General features: G+C 40.6%; 1 protein-coding gene across 2 annotated transcripts in view; it reads left to right on the forward strand.

Annotated features, from left to right (window-relative positions):
- The window catches only part of fibcd1 (fibrinogen C domain containing 1), a 109,470-nt gene that overhangs the window by 28,001 nt on the left and 64,162 nt on the right, over positions 1–17,307 (forward strand). The window contains exons 2-3 of one of the 2 annotated variants that reach the window (XM_035392415.1): positions 5,978–6,061; positions 12,842–13,321. In XM_035392415.1, the coding sequence (XP_035248306.1) occupies positions 5,978–6,061; positions 12,842–13,321 (564 nt within the window). The remainder of the gene's footprint in view (positions 1–5,977; positions 6,062–12,841; positions 13,322–17,307) is intronic. The other variant, XM_035392416.1, reaches the window with a different exon arrangement.

Below are 17,307 nucleotides of genomic sequence, written 5' to 3' on the forward strand. Positions count from 1 at the left end.
ACTTTGGTTTGGGCAAGCATTGTTAATGACATTGTTTTCTCGGAGCCAGCACAAGCAATCAAGTGAAACATACATACACAGTTGAGGTCTCCATCTATATATTATTGCACATATTTATATAGAGTGGAAAATGTAACTCAAAAACAGTTTTCCAAAAATTGCAATTGAGAACCTGGCAAGATCTCACAACATAACTGTCTCTCTTTGGTCGTTTGATATTTTCAATATGTGCATTATTTTATGTTTTGCTGCCTTGTCTCCCCTTTGGTGTTTAAGAGCCTATGACAAAGAATTGGTTGGCTTATATTAACCATAACTACTTAAAACTCGCAGGACATCAGCTGTAGAATAAAGCAGAACAGGGTTTATTCCTTTAATATACAGTATATATGATATTGTGAAGCTGGGATCTGGGTTTCTCTAAATAAGTACACATGCCTGGGGTTGGTGATAATTCAGCTCCAGGCAAAGCCAAGGGCTGTTACCATCCCTAGATTTGTCCAATGTATATTCACAGAATCTCCTGCAGGAAAGGTTTATTCTCTTATACCAAGGGTACCTACAGTCTTATATATGTATGTTTGTTCATATAATTAACACACTTTAATATGTGTACATTAACCTTGTTGTATAGGGCAACATCTATAAAAAGAATAAATAAAAATTTTAAAATGTATTATTACTGTTTTGTTTTCAATATTATTATTAGGTTCACCATCAAACAAAGACTTGCAGGTTAGGCTACTTGGAGAGCATTCACAGGGTGTTACTGCAAAAGAGCATACATGCTTAGTCAACCTGCCTTGTGTAAATAAAGATAAATAAATAGATTTTTTTTTTTATTTGATGTTTGGAACAAATGGCTTCACATGTGATTCTGATTAGTCAGGTGTGTTCAGTTGCTTCTTTAGTGCAGATATAAAAGAACTTTCAGTATCTAACCTTGATTCTAGACTTTTGAGTGCCTTTGGAGTCTGTTATTGGCATTTGTCAATATGAGGACCAGAGTTGTGCCAATGAAAGTCAGGGAAGCCATTGAGAAGCCATGAGGCTGAGAAATATGGGGGAAAAACAACATTCGGCGACATAGGCTAAACCTTAGGATTACCTAAACCAACCATTTGGAACTTCACTAAAAAGAAAGAGCACTAGTGAGTAGGGATGGTGCCGGAAACAAATACCATATTAGGGCAACAATCAAATAATGCGTTCTCTCTGAATGTTTTCTCCTTCAGAATTTGGCCAATATTATTCGGATAATCTTTTCTTCCTACCTCTCTGATGGAATTTGCTCAGAAGTCAGCATCAAGTTTCTTAATTAGATACACACACCACACACACCTGCAGAGAGACACAAGTGAGAGCTTGATACTAGATCGGGCTTTGGGGGCTTTAAGATTAAAATTACTCTAAATATTTGGGCTTAATATAACCGTTTTTAAAATTTGAAAAAAAAAAAAAACAGCCAGTTTATGCCATTTTCTTAGTGTTCCTCTAATATGCCTTGATACATTTCCCCCTAGCCTATTCAAAAAAACCACTATAATTTAGAAATACAAACACTGAAATTGATTCCATTGTGTCCTTTATTTCAAGAAAATAGCTTTGCAATATATGGTTTTGTGATATTTCGAAATTAGGTTGTTGCTGGTGCAGGAATCGATGCTGTAATGCTGGATACATCTGATGCCGCTGGACATCAGCATTGCAGCAGTAGGTAGTACAAAATCCAGCCTTTCTAAAGTTAAAACATTAAAGACACAGGTTGTTGGCTAATGACACACCCAGCACTTCCTTAAGTCGCTCTAAAATGTCCGGCCTGCCGCACAACGAGTGTTTCCTCCAAGCAACTTTTCAGTATAGCAGGGGATGTTGTGTCTGTGTGCGCTGGAGCTTGTCTTCACAAAATGCAACTTGGGGAAGTTTGAGTAAGAGCATGATAGCTTAAGATGTATTCCCCCCAGGGAAGCTTTTCAATTTTTTCTTTTTTTCATTTATCCAAGCTTATGCAAATCAAACATGCAGGTAAAGTGGGACTAAAACAAAGAGGGGAGAAAAAGAATTAACAAACAAAAATGACAAAACATGTTTGCCTTACTTTCTGTAGTTTTTTTCATTAGGATTTCATAGCATACAGTAGTTCATAATGAAGATGTGTAATTATTTTCTGAATAAAATAATTTCAGTTTATAATTGACTTCGGTGTCCTTCAGGTAGGGGTGGTTATGGGGTTCATGCAGTTCTTGCTATGCAGTTCAGAGTATGTCAGTAACTATGTTTAAATATCTAAAAACATTTTTCCTATATATGAAACTTGATTTGACTGTTTGGTTACCTTAGTGTTATAAAAGCCTGTTATGGCTATATAACACGTAGGTCATTGTTAGTTAAATACAGTTTTCAAAAGCAAATTACCTGATGTTAAACTGGATTATTATTGATATCATTGTAAAACCATGACTTTAATGTTTTAATATCTCAACAATAGCAGTGCCAGTGGTTGTTTTTTTTATTATTTTTTGTTTGAATTTTAACATATTATAGAGAATGTGTGAGTGGAATTGATACAATATTTGCAAATGCTCAGTAGATCATAGTGAGGATTTTTCCAAATGCATAGGTGGAGGAATGGTTACTGCTGAGTCGAAAAAAATGTGAAATATCCTGTACAAATGGGAGACATCTTTTCCAGCCCCTTTTTTCTTTTGGATCGCATGCAAAATGACATCTAAATTAAAAAGTTTTTACATCCATCATTGCATTTCATAGAAAAAGTGACTGTAATACTGGAAGTTTTGTTTTAATTGCAGGCTTATATTTTCCAATTACAGGAAATCGGGCATGGTGAAGGGGAAAGGGGGGAAAGGGGGTGGGAGGAATTGTTGCAACCTCTTATGAAGAGCCCTTTCCCTGAGAAATGTGCAATTTTCAGCTGGAGAAGTGCTGCTATTTGCATTTATATTGAACCACTTGTGACTGCAGAGTGAGAAGTGTGTGTGTGTGTGTGTGTGTGTTTGGGTTATTTGTTGAGCACATTTGGATGTTTATTCTATGTGTTTCACTGCTCAGAAGCAGTATTGTATCTTGCATCATTGTTTTAGCTTCCTCCACCACTGCTTAAAGTGAACAGTGCTCTTTTTCTGACAAAATGTGTTTTCTTTATTTTTGGAGTTTCATACCCATAAGTGTATACTGTTGCAAATGTATACATTGGTGTAAGCGACAGGGAGAATAGCTTGAGGATGGAAATATGCGTTTAAATTGTTCGTTTTATATTTTTTTTTGTTATCCTTGACTTTCATGTATGGTTGTGTGTGGACTGACACTGCCTGTAGTCACAGACCCCACCCCCATGTTTTCCAGCTTCTCCTGGGTCCAAGGACAGTCAGCTATGTGTGGAGACTGTGATTTGCCTCTCAGACTCAGCGCCTCTGGCCATTAGGAGAAAGCTCTGTCGGTCTGACTGAGCGCATATACACGGCACCAGGAATACACACAATAGTGAAAATATCGGAGGAGTGAAAAAAATTGTTCTCATTTTAGCACAACTGATAAACTCTTGCACATGCCATGCTTGTAGATGGAAGACGAGCCATCAGGATTTATCTGCTGCTTTTATGGCAATAAGAAACAGAAGTGAAAAATTTAATTTTGTGCTCATTAAAGAAAAGTCATTTACAGCACAGTGATGCTGGCAGCTGTTTTATTTTTCTTGATTTTTTAATTATTATTTTGTACCCTGCAGACAAAGTAACTAAAATGTTCCCAGCATTGAGAATTGCTTATTGTAGGGGAACAGAATTTTTCCACAGCTCTGAACTGATTAAAGGTATCAAAGGGAAACGAGAAGAACCCTGAAAATAAGAAAGTAAATCATAAACGCACCACAGACAGTCCGCTGCAGGAAAACAGTCTTTTGTTCTTTCTGTTAATGTTTGAACCACTTCTCAAAATGGCGTGATCACCACTGAGGATTTTTATGCATGTCTGCTCAAATTCAAGGAGTTATAATGTGCATGTAGAGTCAAGGAAGGGCTCTTTCCAGCTGATTTCCATTGGGTGAGGAGGTTGAGCTGACACTGGGCCCTTGCACTGTCCACCACCCCATCTGTCTTGCGCCTCCGCTCAGACAGCGGACCAGAGAGTTTCCTAGCTGACTGAGAGCCGCATCTAGGAGGCTGTGACTCACGGAGGGCCAGAGTTGAGAGAAGACGAATTGTCCTGCCACTCCTGTCAATCACTGCTCACGCTCTGTCTCTAGCAGCTGCTCTCCATCAGGAAGTGTCCTACAGACCTCTCTGTTTTATTTATCTTCATTTCTGGGTATATCTTTACATAGACAGCTGAGGAAGAATATCAATGATGCCGTTGCGTAGGTTCAGCTCACCCTAGCTATTGTATTAACAGGCTGTGAATCGCCGTGAATTACTGCGTACGCGTTGTGTCATGATGTGACACTTCAAAGTGTATTGCACACGGGCTGAAGAATGCTGTCCTACACCTTTGTGCAGTGTGGAAAAGTACTTGAATAATTTAAATAGCATGGAGCCGGTGATTCATTCCTAATGATTTAGAGGCATGTGCTCAACACCTCTTCTGTATTAAGAGGAGTGTTACTCATAAACATGTGTACATTTAGATTACCCCACCAGTGATGCATATGACTCAGATTCACTTAACAGACTGTGCCATAGAAACGTTCCCACTCATTCATGTTTTCGAAACCATTAATTAAGGTGATTGCTTAAGCAAGCTATCTGGATGTAAATATGTATTTTCTGTATTACAGTGGTCTATACTATAATAAGTAGCCATGCAAAACATGACCATAAGGTGTGCTTACACTGACTTATTAGTCAGATTTTTTTCTTCCTCCTGAAAATTATTTGCAAAGCCTTTCGATAGATCAACTTGAAATGGTGTAAGCTTCTGCCTACTTCACTCACTCCCTAGTTGTCTTGTGTAGTGCGTTGTGTAATCTCTGAGGCTAACAGGGACCACTGGAACCAAACTGTATTGTGTTTGAAACCACACCAAGTACGTAGAACATTCCACATTCATTCAGCAGTGGTAATCCCATGAATGTGCAGCATTAGTGTACATGCGGCTCATACGCATTCTCAGTTAATGCAGGGCTCCAACATATGGTGTAAATACGCAATCCTAATACATTAATCGAAAAGGATTCACGCTTTTATTGAAAATGCCTCTCCGTAAATCCTGCTGATCACAGCTGAATGTTCCTGCCATGTCAAGTGAGCCACGATTGCCTTAACTGCATTTTAGCAGACGTTTGAGATTTGTTGCAATGATGATATGGTACCTCTACAACAATGCGGCCAGTAATGGAAAAGTAGAATTGGGTATCCTATGTGCTGCGGGAACAGTGTTGAGTCTTGTCAAGGACCCTTGTGCCCTATTGTTAATGCCTGTATGGAGTGGTTTCTCACTCACTCACTGTGTGTTCCTGCCTCTATAGGTTAGCTGTCCTTGCTTTGGCCCATTTTTATGAGTGCTCACTATACTTCCCTTTCTTCCAGTGGAGGTACACCTTCCAACAAGAAGAGTACCCTTACAAAAAATTAACATCGTCAACTGGTGTAAATAAATGAATTTGTACAGATCACCTCAGGTGATCACCAAGTGTAGGAAGTAGTGTGCCAAAGCATCTCAGGACAGAAATAAATCAATTTTTCTATCCTTCTCTTATGCCATTCATTATCTTTGGAGACTTTTAAAAATAAATTTCAAGTACCTACAGACACTATTTTAGCTTGTTATTTTTCTTTGCACACCCAACTGCAGATGCTTGATTATGTGTTATTCTCAGTGCATGAATACAGTTAGTCACAAGTCTTAATTCACAAGGGGCCAAAGACATGTCCTAATTTAAAGACTCTGTCCCCTTGAAATCTAGCATATTGTAATGAGAGATACAAAAACATCAGTTTTTTCCCTTGCTCCCCTTCCCATGCAGACATTCTGTGAGTGCGTGCCAAGCCCTTCTCAGCTCAAGCACCGTTGGTCAGACTCTGACACAGTCAAACAGACTCCCCCCAAGGTAAGGGCTGGACCACACCCTAAATCCCTGAGTACAATTTAGTTGCCCAAATCCCAGACTGAGCCCCAGTTTGATTCCAAATTAGGCCTGTCTGCTTGCAGCTGATTAGGAGCAGTGGCAATGGTAAAGGCTTCTTGCTCTGCTATAATACACTGTCATATTGAATTGTGGCAATTTAAAATAATAGTAAATCTCTTTGTGCATCTTGAGTCCAGACCACCTGTAAAAAAAAAAAAATGGGACCAGAGCTGGTCACATGATTTGTGTTGGGTGGAAAAAAGTTCTGAATGAGACCCAGGCTTGGGCATTAAACATATATTCAAGAAAATTTGATTGTTTTCTTTCTAACAGCTACGGAATGGCATTAATGTTACCGGTGAGATTAGCCTGGATTCTCATTGAGGGTTGGATTGATGAGTTATTTCATGGTGGAAACATTTTGAACATTTCAAAATTTTAAAACATATCAGGCTTTTTGTTATTCAGGCCATTTGTTTCATTTTCAACGTATCTTTTTTTTTTTTTTTACATTTCTGATCTCTTCTGGGTGAGGGGAAGTAGTGTATTGCTGACAAACCACATTCATACAAGAAAATATCACAGACAGGGATGCCGGTTTGACCAGGTTCAGCTGTCTGAGTTACAGATCACACTCCACTTTCAGGTGTCAAACCACTGCTTCACAATCCTACGCCAAACCCTGGGTAAAGTACATGGCTTTTCCTTGCACGGCAGATAGCAATTCAACAACATGACAGTCCTGTGCGAAACCCAAGGAAAGACCCTGGATAAACACTTTGCTAAGGAAAAAATGTAATTGCTACTGATAAGTCTTTACTAATATGCTAATTTTTAAATTGCTTTGCTCGTGGTTTAAGTGATAGCAAAATAATGATTGCAAAATAAAATATTATTGCAGTTGTTTTGTTATTTAATTCCAGAGAGAAATTATCTGGGATGACAGAGAAAATACTGTGGAGATTACGGTGCAGAGAGCATATAGCAAATTAACAAATTTAATGAAACCTTGTGATATGCAACAGTCTAAAATGCAACACGCAGCCAGCCTCACAAAATGCTTATTTTCAACTCCAGTATAACATAACTAGCTCCCAGCTTATTGTATCACATGGCTGTGAAGATATGCATTTCAGGTCCTTGGTAAATTGTCAGTTTTGTAAAATGAACCCAGGTATGGTCTGGAGGATTCAGTGTACAAATGATGATGAAATGCAGTGAATGACTTAATAGTTTTATAAACCCTAGATATGTGTTTTTATGACTGCTTCTCTTCATCAGTGCCATGAATTCTGGCTGGGGCAATTTGCACCTTTTCTTTCCCCTGTATCAGTTCCTAGCTTATTGGCCTTGTTAGCATTTAGCTTCAAATGGATATTGTCGTGCCACAATATGATGTCAGTATAGTCCTTGTGGTTCATGCCCCTTTCAAATGCAACCGAGAGCAGAGGAATCTGGAATCCTGTCTCTCAAACACAAACATCTGAACAAAATAAGTGACAGTGCTGTACTTTGGGGCTTCTGGCCTCTGTCCTCGCTTCTTAGCAACTCTATTGGGCACTTATTAGGGAGGCATACCACCTGAGGCCTACTCTGTGTGTCTGCTATCCAGTTTGTGGAAGATGTATAGTGGGTTTGACCTTTCAGTTTATGTGTGAGCATGTGAAGGTCATTGGTTTTCAAAGTATGGAGAAAGAACGAAAGAACAATCCAGGGGCCCATACACCTTGTTGAGCATACGTAGGATAGTCTGCTGAAAACCAGTAAACAATTGACGATGGACCTATAAGGGCCTTGGTGACACAAAATAACTCTTTGTAATGTAAAAAATAGTGAATTTCATATTCATATAGGTTTGTGAATCGAAATTCAAAACGCAGGCATTGGTCCAAAAATGACAAAGCAGTAAAAAATGGGACATTTATTTTTCTTTGGGCCTCGTGTAATAAAAAATAGGTGGAAGTATTTAGGCAGAGATGAAGATGTGCCAAAAAAAATTGGATGCAGACTGTGATTTTTAATCACTGGTGAAGATGGGAGAAATCCAGCTTGGCTGCAGATTTTAATTTCTTTTTATGGAGTGGAAGCAGAAATTAATCGAGATAGAGAGGAAGTACTGGGGGAAGGTCAGGGGTTGCATCCTGGAGGAAGCTCATAAACGTGGTGAGTTTTCCACGTGAGTGAAAACAGCAGGGGCAAGCTTATAGACAGCAAGGGGCAAGCAATATGATGCCTAGCACTGTCCAGGGTTTGATCACACTAATTTTATTTTGACAGAAATAGAGTGGGTGCTAATACTACAGACAACATCAATAGTAGTGGTTAATTACAAAATGAAGAGTAAATTGTTTTGAATAAATTGTTCAGTTAGAAGTGGTCCCATTGGACCGAAACGGAGTACAACACAGTGGGGTGTCTACATTGCAATCAATCCGCATATTGTCTGCCCTCCGTTACATTTAGTCATCCTGATTGATCCCCAATTGATCATCCACCAGGCCAATGTACTCAGCTAAATTTGTGGTAGGGAGCATATTCGGAGGAGGGTGTTGTTGTAGCAATTTAAATTACAATTGTACCTGTATTTTTGCTGTCTGTGGGGATTATTATTGGTGATTTACAAAGGTTTATTGTCTATGTAATTACTTTCTGGTCATTACTCAGAAAGACACACACACACACACACACACACACACACGACCTTTCTGTGGACACAGATTACCATTGTGGACACAAGTGATGCCCTGCCCTGCATGCAGTGATAAATATCATTGTCAGTCTGGGACGATAATGGGTAGTGTATTAAATGGTGGACCAAATGAGTACTGTGTTCATCTGTCTGCTGTTCCCGCCTCAGATGCAGTCTGGGTCCATCCTCATTCACAAGTCTATAGACTTCAGTCACACTCTCAGCTGGTCACGTAAACGATAAATAGTATTATAAAATACAGTGTACCTTGAGGAAAAAAAAACATATCTTGGTTGTGAGTGCATTGTTGAGCCATACAAGGCATGGGCACACCAGTATCGATTCAACCTAATAATCAGAGACAACGGAGCACTGGAAGAGTTAGGTTTTTTTGGGGGGGTTGTCTGTTTAAGTTTTCAATGCACGGAGGAGATTAGGGATGTAAAATTCTTATGGCTGTGCATGATCTGTGCTGGAGAGCATAGCTGTCGGGGATGGCTAGGTTTGGCTGGGGGAGGAGGGAACAGAGTGTTCTCTGCTCCAGATGCACTTCTCCAGTTTTCCAATCAGGTCTGAGTAGAAGGTGTGCAGAGAAAAATAAGCCCAGTTAATTCTTGCGTGCTGGAGGCTTAGCTGCTTTATTGTAACAAATCGGTCTGGGACCGTTTCCTCTTCAGCAGCATTGTAAAGTAGGACGGAGTCTTTGTGCATATTAATTTTGTTTAAAATAAATATCACTGTGCCTTTTGGTGGAGGCCACCGGGACATGAGGAATTAGTCCTTGCGGTGATTTGTCACTGAGATCTGATGATTTAACAATGTGTTGACACACTTACGGCAGTCGGGTCAGGAACAGACTGAGTTGCCCAAGATCACACTAACAATGCCAGCTTCTTGCCTTCTAAAAGTAAGGCATCCAGGCTGAGGAATATAATTAACACTGCTGCTAATTGCAATGCGGCACCATGCTGTGAACCAGAGCGGCTATTTAGGAGAAGGCAGCGTGCCTGCATAAACTATGCATGTTCCCTAAATTACTTGTTACTTCTAAGCCTTAAAATTGAAGTCACATTACTGAGGGCACGGGTTGGAGTTTTCTGCTGCTTGTGAGAAACTGTCTGCTCGTTATTGACACCTGGGTGGAGGAGACGGACATACTTGCCAAATCATTGCTGCATTGGGTACATTCAAGTACAGCACATAGCTTAAGAAGCACAGTCACATTGACACAGATTCAGGGTTATAAAATCAATGCATCTAATATTAGTGCTAAATTGAGACACTAATATGCCAGCAACCAGCACTGCATTTGGACATTTATGCAGAATTGCAAACCAGTGCTGCACTGGGACAGATTCAACCCATAATACCAGTATTGCATTGGGACAGATTCAACCCATAAAATCAGTACTGCACTGGGACAAATTCAACCCATAAAACTGGTACTGCACATTATTATACATATTTGCAAAGATTCATATTTGCAAACACCATTCTGTTGAATTCCTCATCTTAGTGAGACAGATAGTCTTGGTATTTACCTGTATTTAAAGATGCAGACACATTCATTATTTTCATTATTTCATCATTGCATTAAATCATTTAGCTCTGTGTGTAATCAGGCAGAGACCCCCAAAGCATTACATTCACTGAAGCTGTGGTGGGCGCTCGGGACTATAGAACCCCCTGTCAGCAAGCCTGGGGGTTTCTAAAGCCCCATTATTACTGTATGTATATTCAACTCCCATGAATATTCAGGGAGGGATGTTATTCACTGTAGGCATTTCCTTCCTAATACAGCCTCTATAACCACTGGCTGGGCTCCTTATATCGGAATTAAAATGTTATATCACTGACACTTTATTTTAAAGTCCTTTCTACACAGGAAGAGACACTGGAAGACAATATATGAAAATCAGTTCTGGGATCAGCAAGTGGGTTCATCTAAGGCATAAAGGAAAACAATATTCATGTGATTGCTAGAGAAACAGTCAAAAAAACCCTACAATAAATACATTTGGGGCCTTCCAAAAAAAGGGATTCAAAGCTTTATAAAATGCACCTGGTGTGTCTGGTTTGTCTCCCTTCAGTGTGACATTTCGCTGTCTTTGCACACGTGATTCCATTTTTCCATGTGCTGTCTTGTCACGTGTGAAAGTTTCCTTTTATTGTTTCCCCTGCAGGCTACGGTTTGGTAGAAGCGGAGCGCATGCTAACACACCGGAGCCGTCTCTTGTTCCCCTAGCCACAGTTTTTTTTTTATCCCACCAAATGTTCACTCAGCAGCTGTGAGAGCTGCGTTTCACCTTATTGGCCTGTGTATTTAGACCTTCACATACACGTATTGAACACTATGCTTTACGTTCCCTGGGATTTTTTATGCTTGCAGTACCCAATGCTCGTACAGAGACTGGAAGAAGGGCATTTATGTATTCTGCACCCTCTGCTTGGAATATCTTCCAGAAGGACTAAAAACTCATGAATTTAATCTCATTAGATGTTTTTTAAATCCAAAAAGGAAAAAGAAATGGAAGCAGGCTCACAAGGCGCTGATTGTTTTATTAAGCTTTTTTTTACTCACTCTCATATTAGACAACTTATCTTTTTATATTGTATTTGTGTTTTGATTATAGTTAACTGATTAACTATCTGTTTTTATATGCACTGCTGCCAGTCTTGGCCAAGGCTCTCCTGTTAATCTCAATGAGACTCCCTGGTTAAATAAAGGTTAATAATAAATAATAATACTCATACATATGGACACATGCACACACACAAACATACACAAGCAAACATACACATAATCCCTGACTCAGTCATACACAATATTGATTCACAAAAAATATCACACCCAAAAACCACCAAAACAAATAAGGACAAAGCAGCTTTGGAAATTGTCTCTATCCTCATAAAATTCCCTATTCTGTATACAGCTGAATAGTCTGTACTTTGGTGCAGAGGTTATGGAGAAATGCTGTGTTTGTGTGCATTTCCTTCAATAGCAGTTTACATTGCGGCCCAGTCTCCAGCGCAAAGCAGCCATAAAAAAGCATAAACTACACCATTAGGTGCCTATTACTATGGTTGAAAGTGCCAATGCAATGTGCTAATTAGCACAGTTGTAAGTGCTGATTTGCATAGTAATTTACTGCAAAGCCCACGCAACCAAATACATACAAGCATATACATACATGTATGTCTCGCTCCACGTCAGCTCAAATACACACCTGAGCACATGGAGCACACACATAAACACAAAAATGATAAACCACAGCGCTTTAAACGATGCCCATTTAAAGCTTTGATAATTAATTAAAGCTGCTGAAAATGAAATGCTTTCAATATTAATTTTGTCTAATGATAATGCACCTCTCACCATTTTGAAGGTCTCCCTCTCTTTTTCATACTTCAATGGTAATGGAATTGTTCCCAATTAACTGCTGTTAAGGGCGCTCTGGGACAACTGTGCATAGAAATACAATGGAAGTAACAGCCCCTGGAGGTGTTTGGAAAAAATGGTGCAGTGTCTTCTTTTCAGTGGTTTTATATATTGTTATTCAGAAGTATTTGTCACAAATGGGGTCTACAGCATCTGTAACAGAGTGAATGTGGGGCATAAATAATCTGTAATAGAATAAAGGTGGGGCATACAGCAGCTATAGTAGACTAAATGTAGGGTGTACAACCACTATAAAAGACTAAAGCTGGGGCATACAGAATCTGTAGTAGACAAAAGGTTGGGTTGTACAACCACTATAAAAGACTGAAGGTGGGGCTTACAGCCTATGTAAAGGTTAGCACAAGGGTTTAGTGAAAGCATGGGGTCTGTCAGGCACTGGTAATAAATAATTACCTCTCAGTGTGCTATGTTCCCTTTGTTCAAATATCACCATAGGCAGTGTGCTGATTATGAAAAAAGTGATTAACTTTTAGCTTGCAATTAGTGAGTAGGTCACGCTGTGTCTTTCTGATAGTCCCTATGGGAGTCAGAACAGTGGTGCCCACAGATGCAGCGAAATACAATGACAACAATCTCTCACTGTCTCTTTCTTTTTCTCTCTCTCTCCATCCAGAGGATGAGCTGTAGTTACCTCCTATGTACAATCCTGCTTTTTGTGGCCGTCCTACTGGCTGTCACAATAACGGGAACCATCCTCTTCATGAACCACTACCAGGCTCCACCCGGGCCGGACGGCCCCCCTCTCATTAGCACCAATCAAGATGAGAGCAACGCCCTGGTGACGGTCGAGCGGGGCGACGGTTCCCGCATCAACATCTTTGTTGACCCCAACTGCCCGGACTACAACAACAACTTCCTGCGCCTGGAGGGGGTGCAGACGTCACTGCTTCACTCGCTCACCGACCATGACTCCGACCTCAAGTCCGTCAAGGGTCAGGACCACGCCCTCCTGGTCAGCCTGGCTGAGGAGGTGGCGAAGCTCTCTGCCCATGCCAGTCAGCTGAGGATGGACTACGAGTCCCTGCGGCGTGGCCAGGGGAACCTGGGGCAGGACCTCAACACCCTGCAGACAGAGCAGGGTCGGCTCATCCAGGTGAATCCTCCACCTATTCCACCCTCCATGCACTAACCAACCCCCACCCCCTACCTTCCCCAGGCCCCACCACACCTGCTTTTAACCCAGTGGAGTACCCATGAGTCGCCTTGGTTCACACCTCTGATTTCCAGTGGGATGTGTAGGGAAGACAAAAAGCAAGAGTGCTGTGGTGACACCGCTCACCTAGCAGCTCAGCTCAGCTGACAGGGCCAATCAAGAGCGCAGCAAAGGCAATATTTTTAGACTATGCTGTTAAATATCAAGCCATTGATGTGAAGTTAACGGAGACCCAGCCCTTCAAACTGACACCCAGTTCCTGTTCTTAGAGAGCACTGGTGCTGATTTGATGGATGTTGCTCAGTCACCTCTGCTCTAATCAGTGAGTCCTCACTAGGCAAGGTGCACAATGTGGCGATTAATGAAAGGCGACTGTTCCTATTGTTTTGGCGAATTAGTTTTTTAGGGTTTTTCCCTGGCCGCATCGGGCAGGCAGGCTGACAGAATAAGAAGCGTTAAATCTTGAGTGCCTTGCCCTCAAGGCTGAGGAAGAAATGCGTGCTTATCACTACAAAGTGCCTGTAATAAAAAACACACAAAACACAAAATGAAATTCACCCTGGAACCACAGGCACGCATATACACTTTCGCTCACCCCCTGAGTTTGCAGTTAATAGGCTCCTCTATATCTTGGAACAAAGGAAATGCTGTTTTCAAGTTCCCAGCTGATGTGTCAAGCAAGGGTATAACACCCCTGTCATGCATCGGGCGTGGCTGAGAAAATGCTGCTCAGACACCATTGAGGATATGCTGACTTATTCATGCAGTGAATAGACATGCTGGTACAGTGATCTGATTAATGCCTTATTTTTGTTATGTGATGTTTCCAGTAATCAAGACCCTCTCTACAGTACCTCATTAGACTTGGCTCTAATGATGCCATCATGTGCTGTGATTGCGAGAAGAACGGGGTCACATTCCCTGGTCTCACGGCAACAGAAGTGTCAAACTCTGGACAAAAGTCACACTCCTGCTTTGTCCTGCCATTATTTTTTTCTCCACATGTCGCTCTGTAAATCTTCTGGGAGAAAGAGTTAGTCATAAATACACTGAAATTCATTTGGAGGCTGAAGGCCATGCAAATGTATCTCCTAGCATAGCAACGAGATCACGTACTCAGCCACAGCAAGCACCTTTCACAAGAATGCAGGAAAAAGTGCTTGTTATTAGTGCTGTTAGTTTAAGAGTGATTACACCTTAAGAGGGCTTTTTATTCCTTTTCCTGTGTGTATTTATCACTCTAAAAATTATATTGTTCCCCATAGGTATACTTATTTGTAATAGTTTGCAATATTATTATAATCTTTAGCTTTTGGGCCATATTACTGAATTATTAGAAAATATTTCTAGTTGTAAGAAATCACACACTGCACAATCACATGATGAGCAAAAAAGAATATTTCTAAATACTTGGTACAGGCCACCAAACACTTTACCTGAGTGGAATTGGCTCATAGAATCACCTAAGCACCTTCTACCATCAATGGGTGAAGCTGGTCAGTTGTGAGCCAGGATTGTGTCAGGCCATTATTGTGTTCAGTATGTATTTTCTCCTGGGTCTAAAACTGTAGACCTATATTTCAATTTAAAGTCACAATTCCCTGAGGTTAACCAGCCCTTATCCCTGAAAGAAAATCCTTGACGGAGGAGTAGCAGAACATGCAAATGGTGCCACTGACTTCAGCCACTGTTCACAACTAAAGACCCAAACACGTTTTGTGTGCTTAAGCACTGAGAATCTGTTGCTGCAGGCAGAGTTGTGGGTTTGTAAGGCATGTGTCAATACAAATCATGTATATGCAGACAAATTCACTCTTCAGCAAAACCATAGATTGTTTCTAAAATTCACTACAGAAGAAGTAGTTATTAACTTCTTTTCTTCTCAGATATTGTGAAGTCTGCATATCTGGGGCAGGGCACTGGTCTACTTAGAGGAGGACAGTGCATCATTAGCACTGTCAAGGCATGTTTACATTCTGTATCTGAACATTCTCTCCATGTGCCTTTAGACATAGTCTTCTCCCCAGAGTCAGTGGTGAATTTTCTAACTGTCGATAAAGCTAACCATTGTTAGCGAGCCCACAGGATGCCCCAAGCTGCTCTGTTGTTATCTCTGTTGGCAGCTCTGTACACAATAAGAAACTTCCAGAAACTGGAACTGCAGAAGAAATGAAAACAAAAATAGAAATTACGCTTTGGTATGAGAGGATTCGTCAATTTGACATTTAAACAGAAGAAATGTTTATAAAACTCTCAAAGACAAACTCCGACATGACCAAAAGCAGGAATACTAGAGGAGATTAAAAATAAATGGTTTTGGACAATGAGCTGGGAACATTTTGAAGATGTTCATTTGTATATTAGAATATACTCTGTTGTCTATAATAAATAGAAGTAACATGGACTGTCAGTAAAAGTTATTTGTTTTAGAAATGTGGGGCAAATTAAATCACATGTATGTGAGTGCTGTACAATGGTTTGGTACCTTTGCTTGCAATTCAAAGGTTCTAATTCCTGGCATGGGTCACTGCTATTTGGCCCTTGGTAATTAACCTGAATCGCTTCAGTAAACTATCTAGATGTAAAAATGAGCTGTAATCTATGTCTCTGCTTTAGAGCATCTGCTACCTGCAAAATCTATTGTTTATTTTTATATAATGTACAACACATGCAGAGCATGTTCTTCTTGATGGTTCAAATTGAACATACGCATGCACTGTAGTTGTGGAAATGTTCCCATGAAAAAGGAGACTATTTATTTTGACACATACTGTATCAACAAGGCATGCTAGAAAAGGATCCCACAGTGCATCTTCAAGAACGAGCACTTAGGAGCACTCCAATGTCCACACTGTAAACTCTGAAGGTTAGAGCGGGAGGATAGAGACAGGCATTGCAAACCCCGCCTCTTCTGTCCTTCCCCATGATTCTTCAGCGTTGGTGTTTAACGGGCCATTTGAACCGACAATGTCCTCTGTTCGATGGGTCACCGCATCCGCGACAAATTTGAAAATCAAATGGAGCCAGATGTGTGTGTGTGTGTGCGTGCGTGGGCATACTCACACTCTATCATTCATACAGATGCACACACACGATTAACCTTTAACACCCCCACAGAGTGGCCTTATGGAACCTTGGTCGGTGCTTAATTGCTGCTTAATTGATGCATCTGACTCTGTGCAGTGATAAGACTGGTGCACTTTTCTGTCCCTTGCTCTTTCTTTGGCTCACAAAGTCAGTGAAATTAAGGAGCAGGGTGACTCATTTGTTGGCTCGGAGGTGAAGCTGATGCTCATTGACACTCCCTCCCTCTTCCCGAATGCCAAAATGCTCTGAAAGGGCCATCTGCATCCTGCCAGAGAACCACAGCGAAGGAATAGCACACTCAGACAGAGGCCTCGGACTGCAAATAAGATTGCACTATTACTCAGATTATTTGGTTGTTATTGAACTGCGGCCTGGATTCAATCACCCTTTCACCTTAACATTGACTTAAAAATAAATGTTTAGAAAATTTAGTACGGTTTTATTTTTCACCGCTTTCCTCAAAAATACTGTTTGGCAAGTTAATTTTGGTGATCCTTGAACTTGCCACGCTGTGTTTGTACCACACTCCATCAGCTGACATGGCAAGTGTTTGGTTCCTGGGCTTCTAACATCTTGGACACTGTTGAAATTGCTGTGAGGGGCAGCTTTATTGGCTTCAGCCCTGCAGTTTAGTTAAAAAGAACAGAAAATTACAATCTAAATTGCATTTTAAAAGCCACACAAAAGCAATGCATTCAGATTTTAATAGCATCTTCAGTGTGCTTTGATAATAATCAAAAGTCTGTGCAATCTTCCTCTTTGTAGATTTTCACTGGATACGCTCATCAATCTTTTGTTCCGGTGAATATGTTCCGTTTTTAAAAACAGCGAGCTGCAGA

Source organism: Anguilla anguilla, chromosome 14 (genome assembly GCF_013347855.1).
Source record: "Anguilla anguilla isolate fAngAng1 chromosome 14, fAngAng1.pri, whole genome shotgun sequence".
Classification (NCBI taxonomy): domain Eukaryota; kingdom Metazoa; phylum Chordata; class Actinopteri; order Anguilliformes; family Anguillidae; genus Anguilla; species Anguilla anguilla.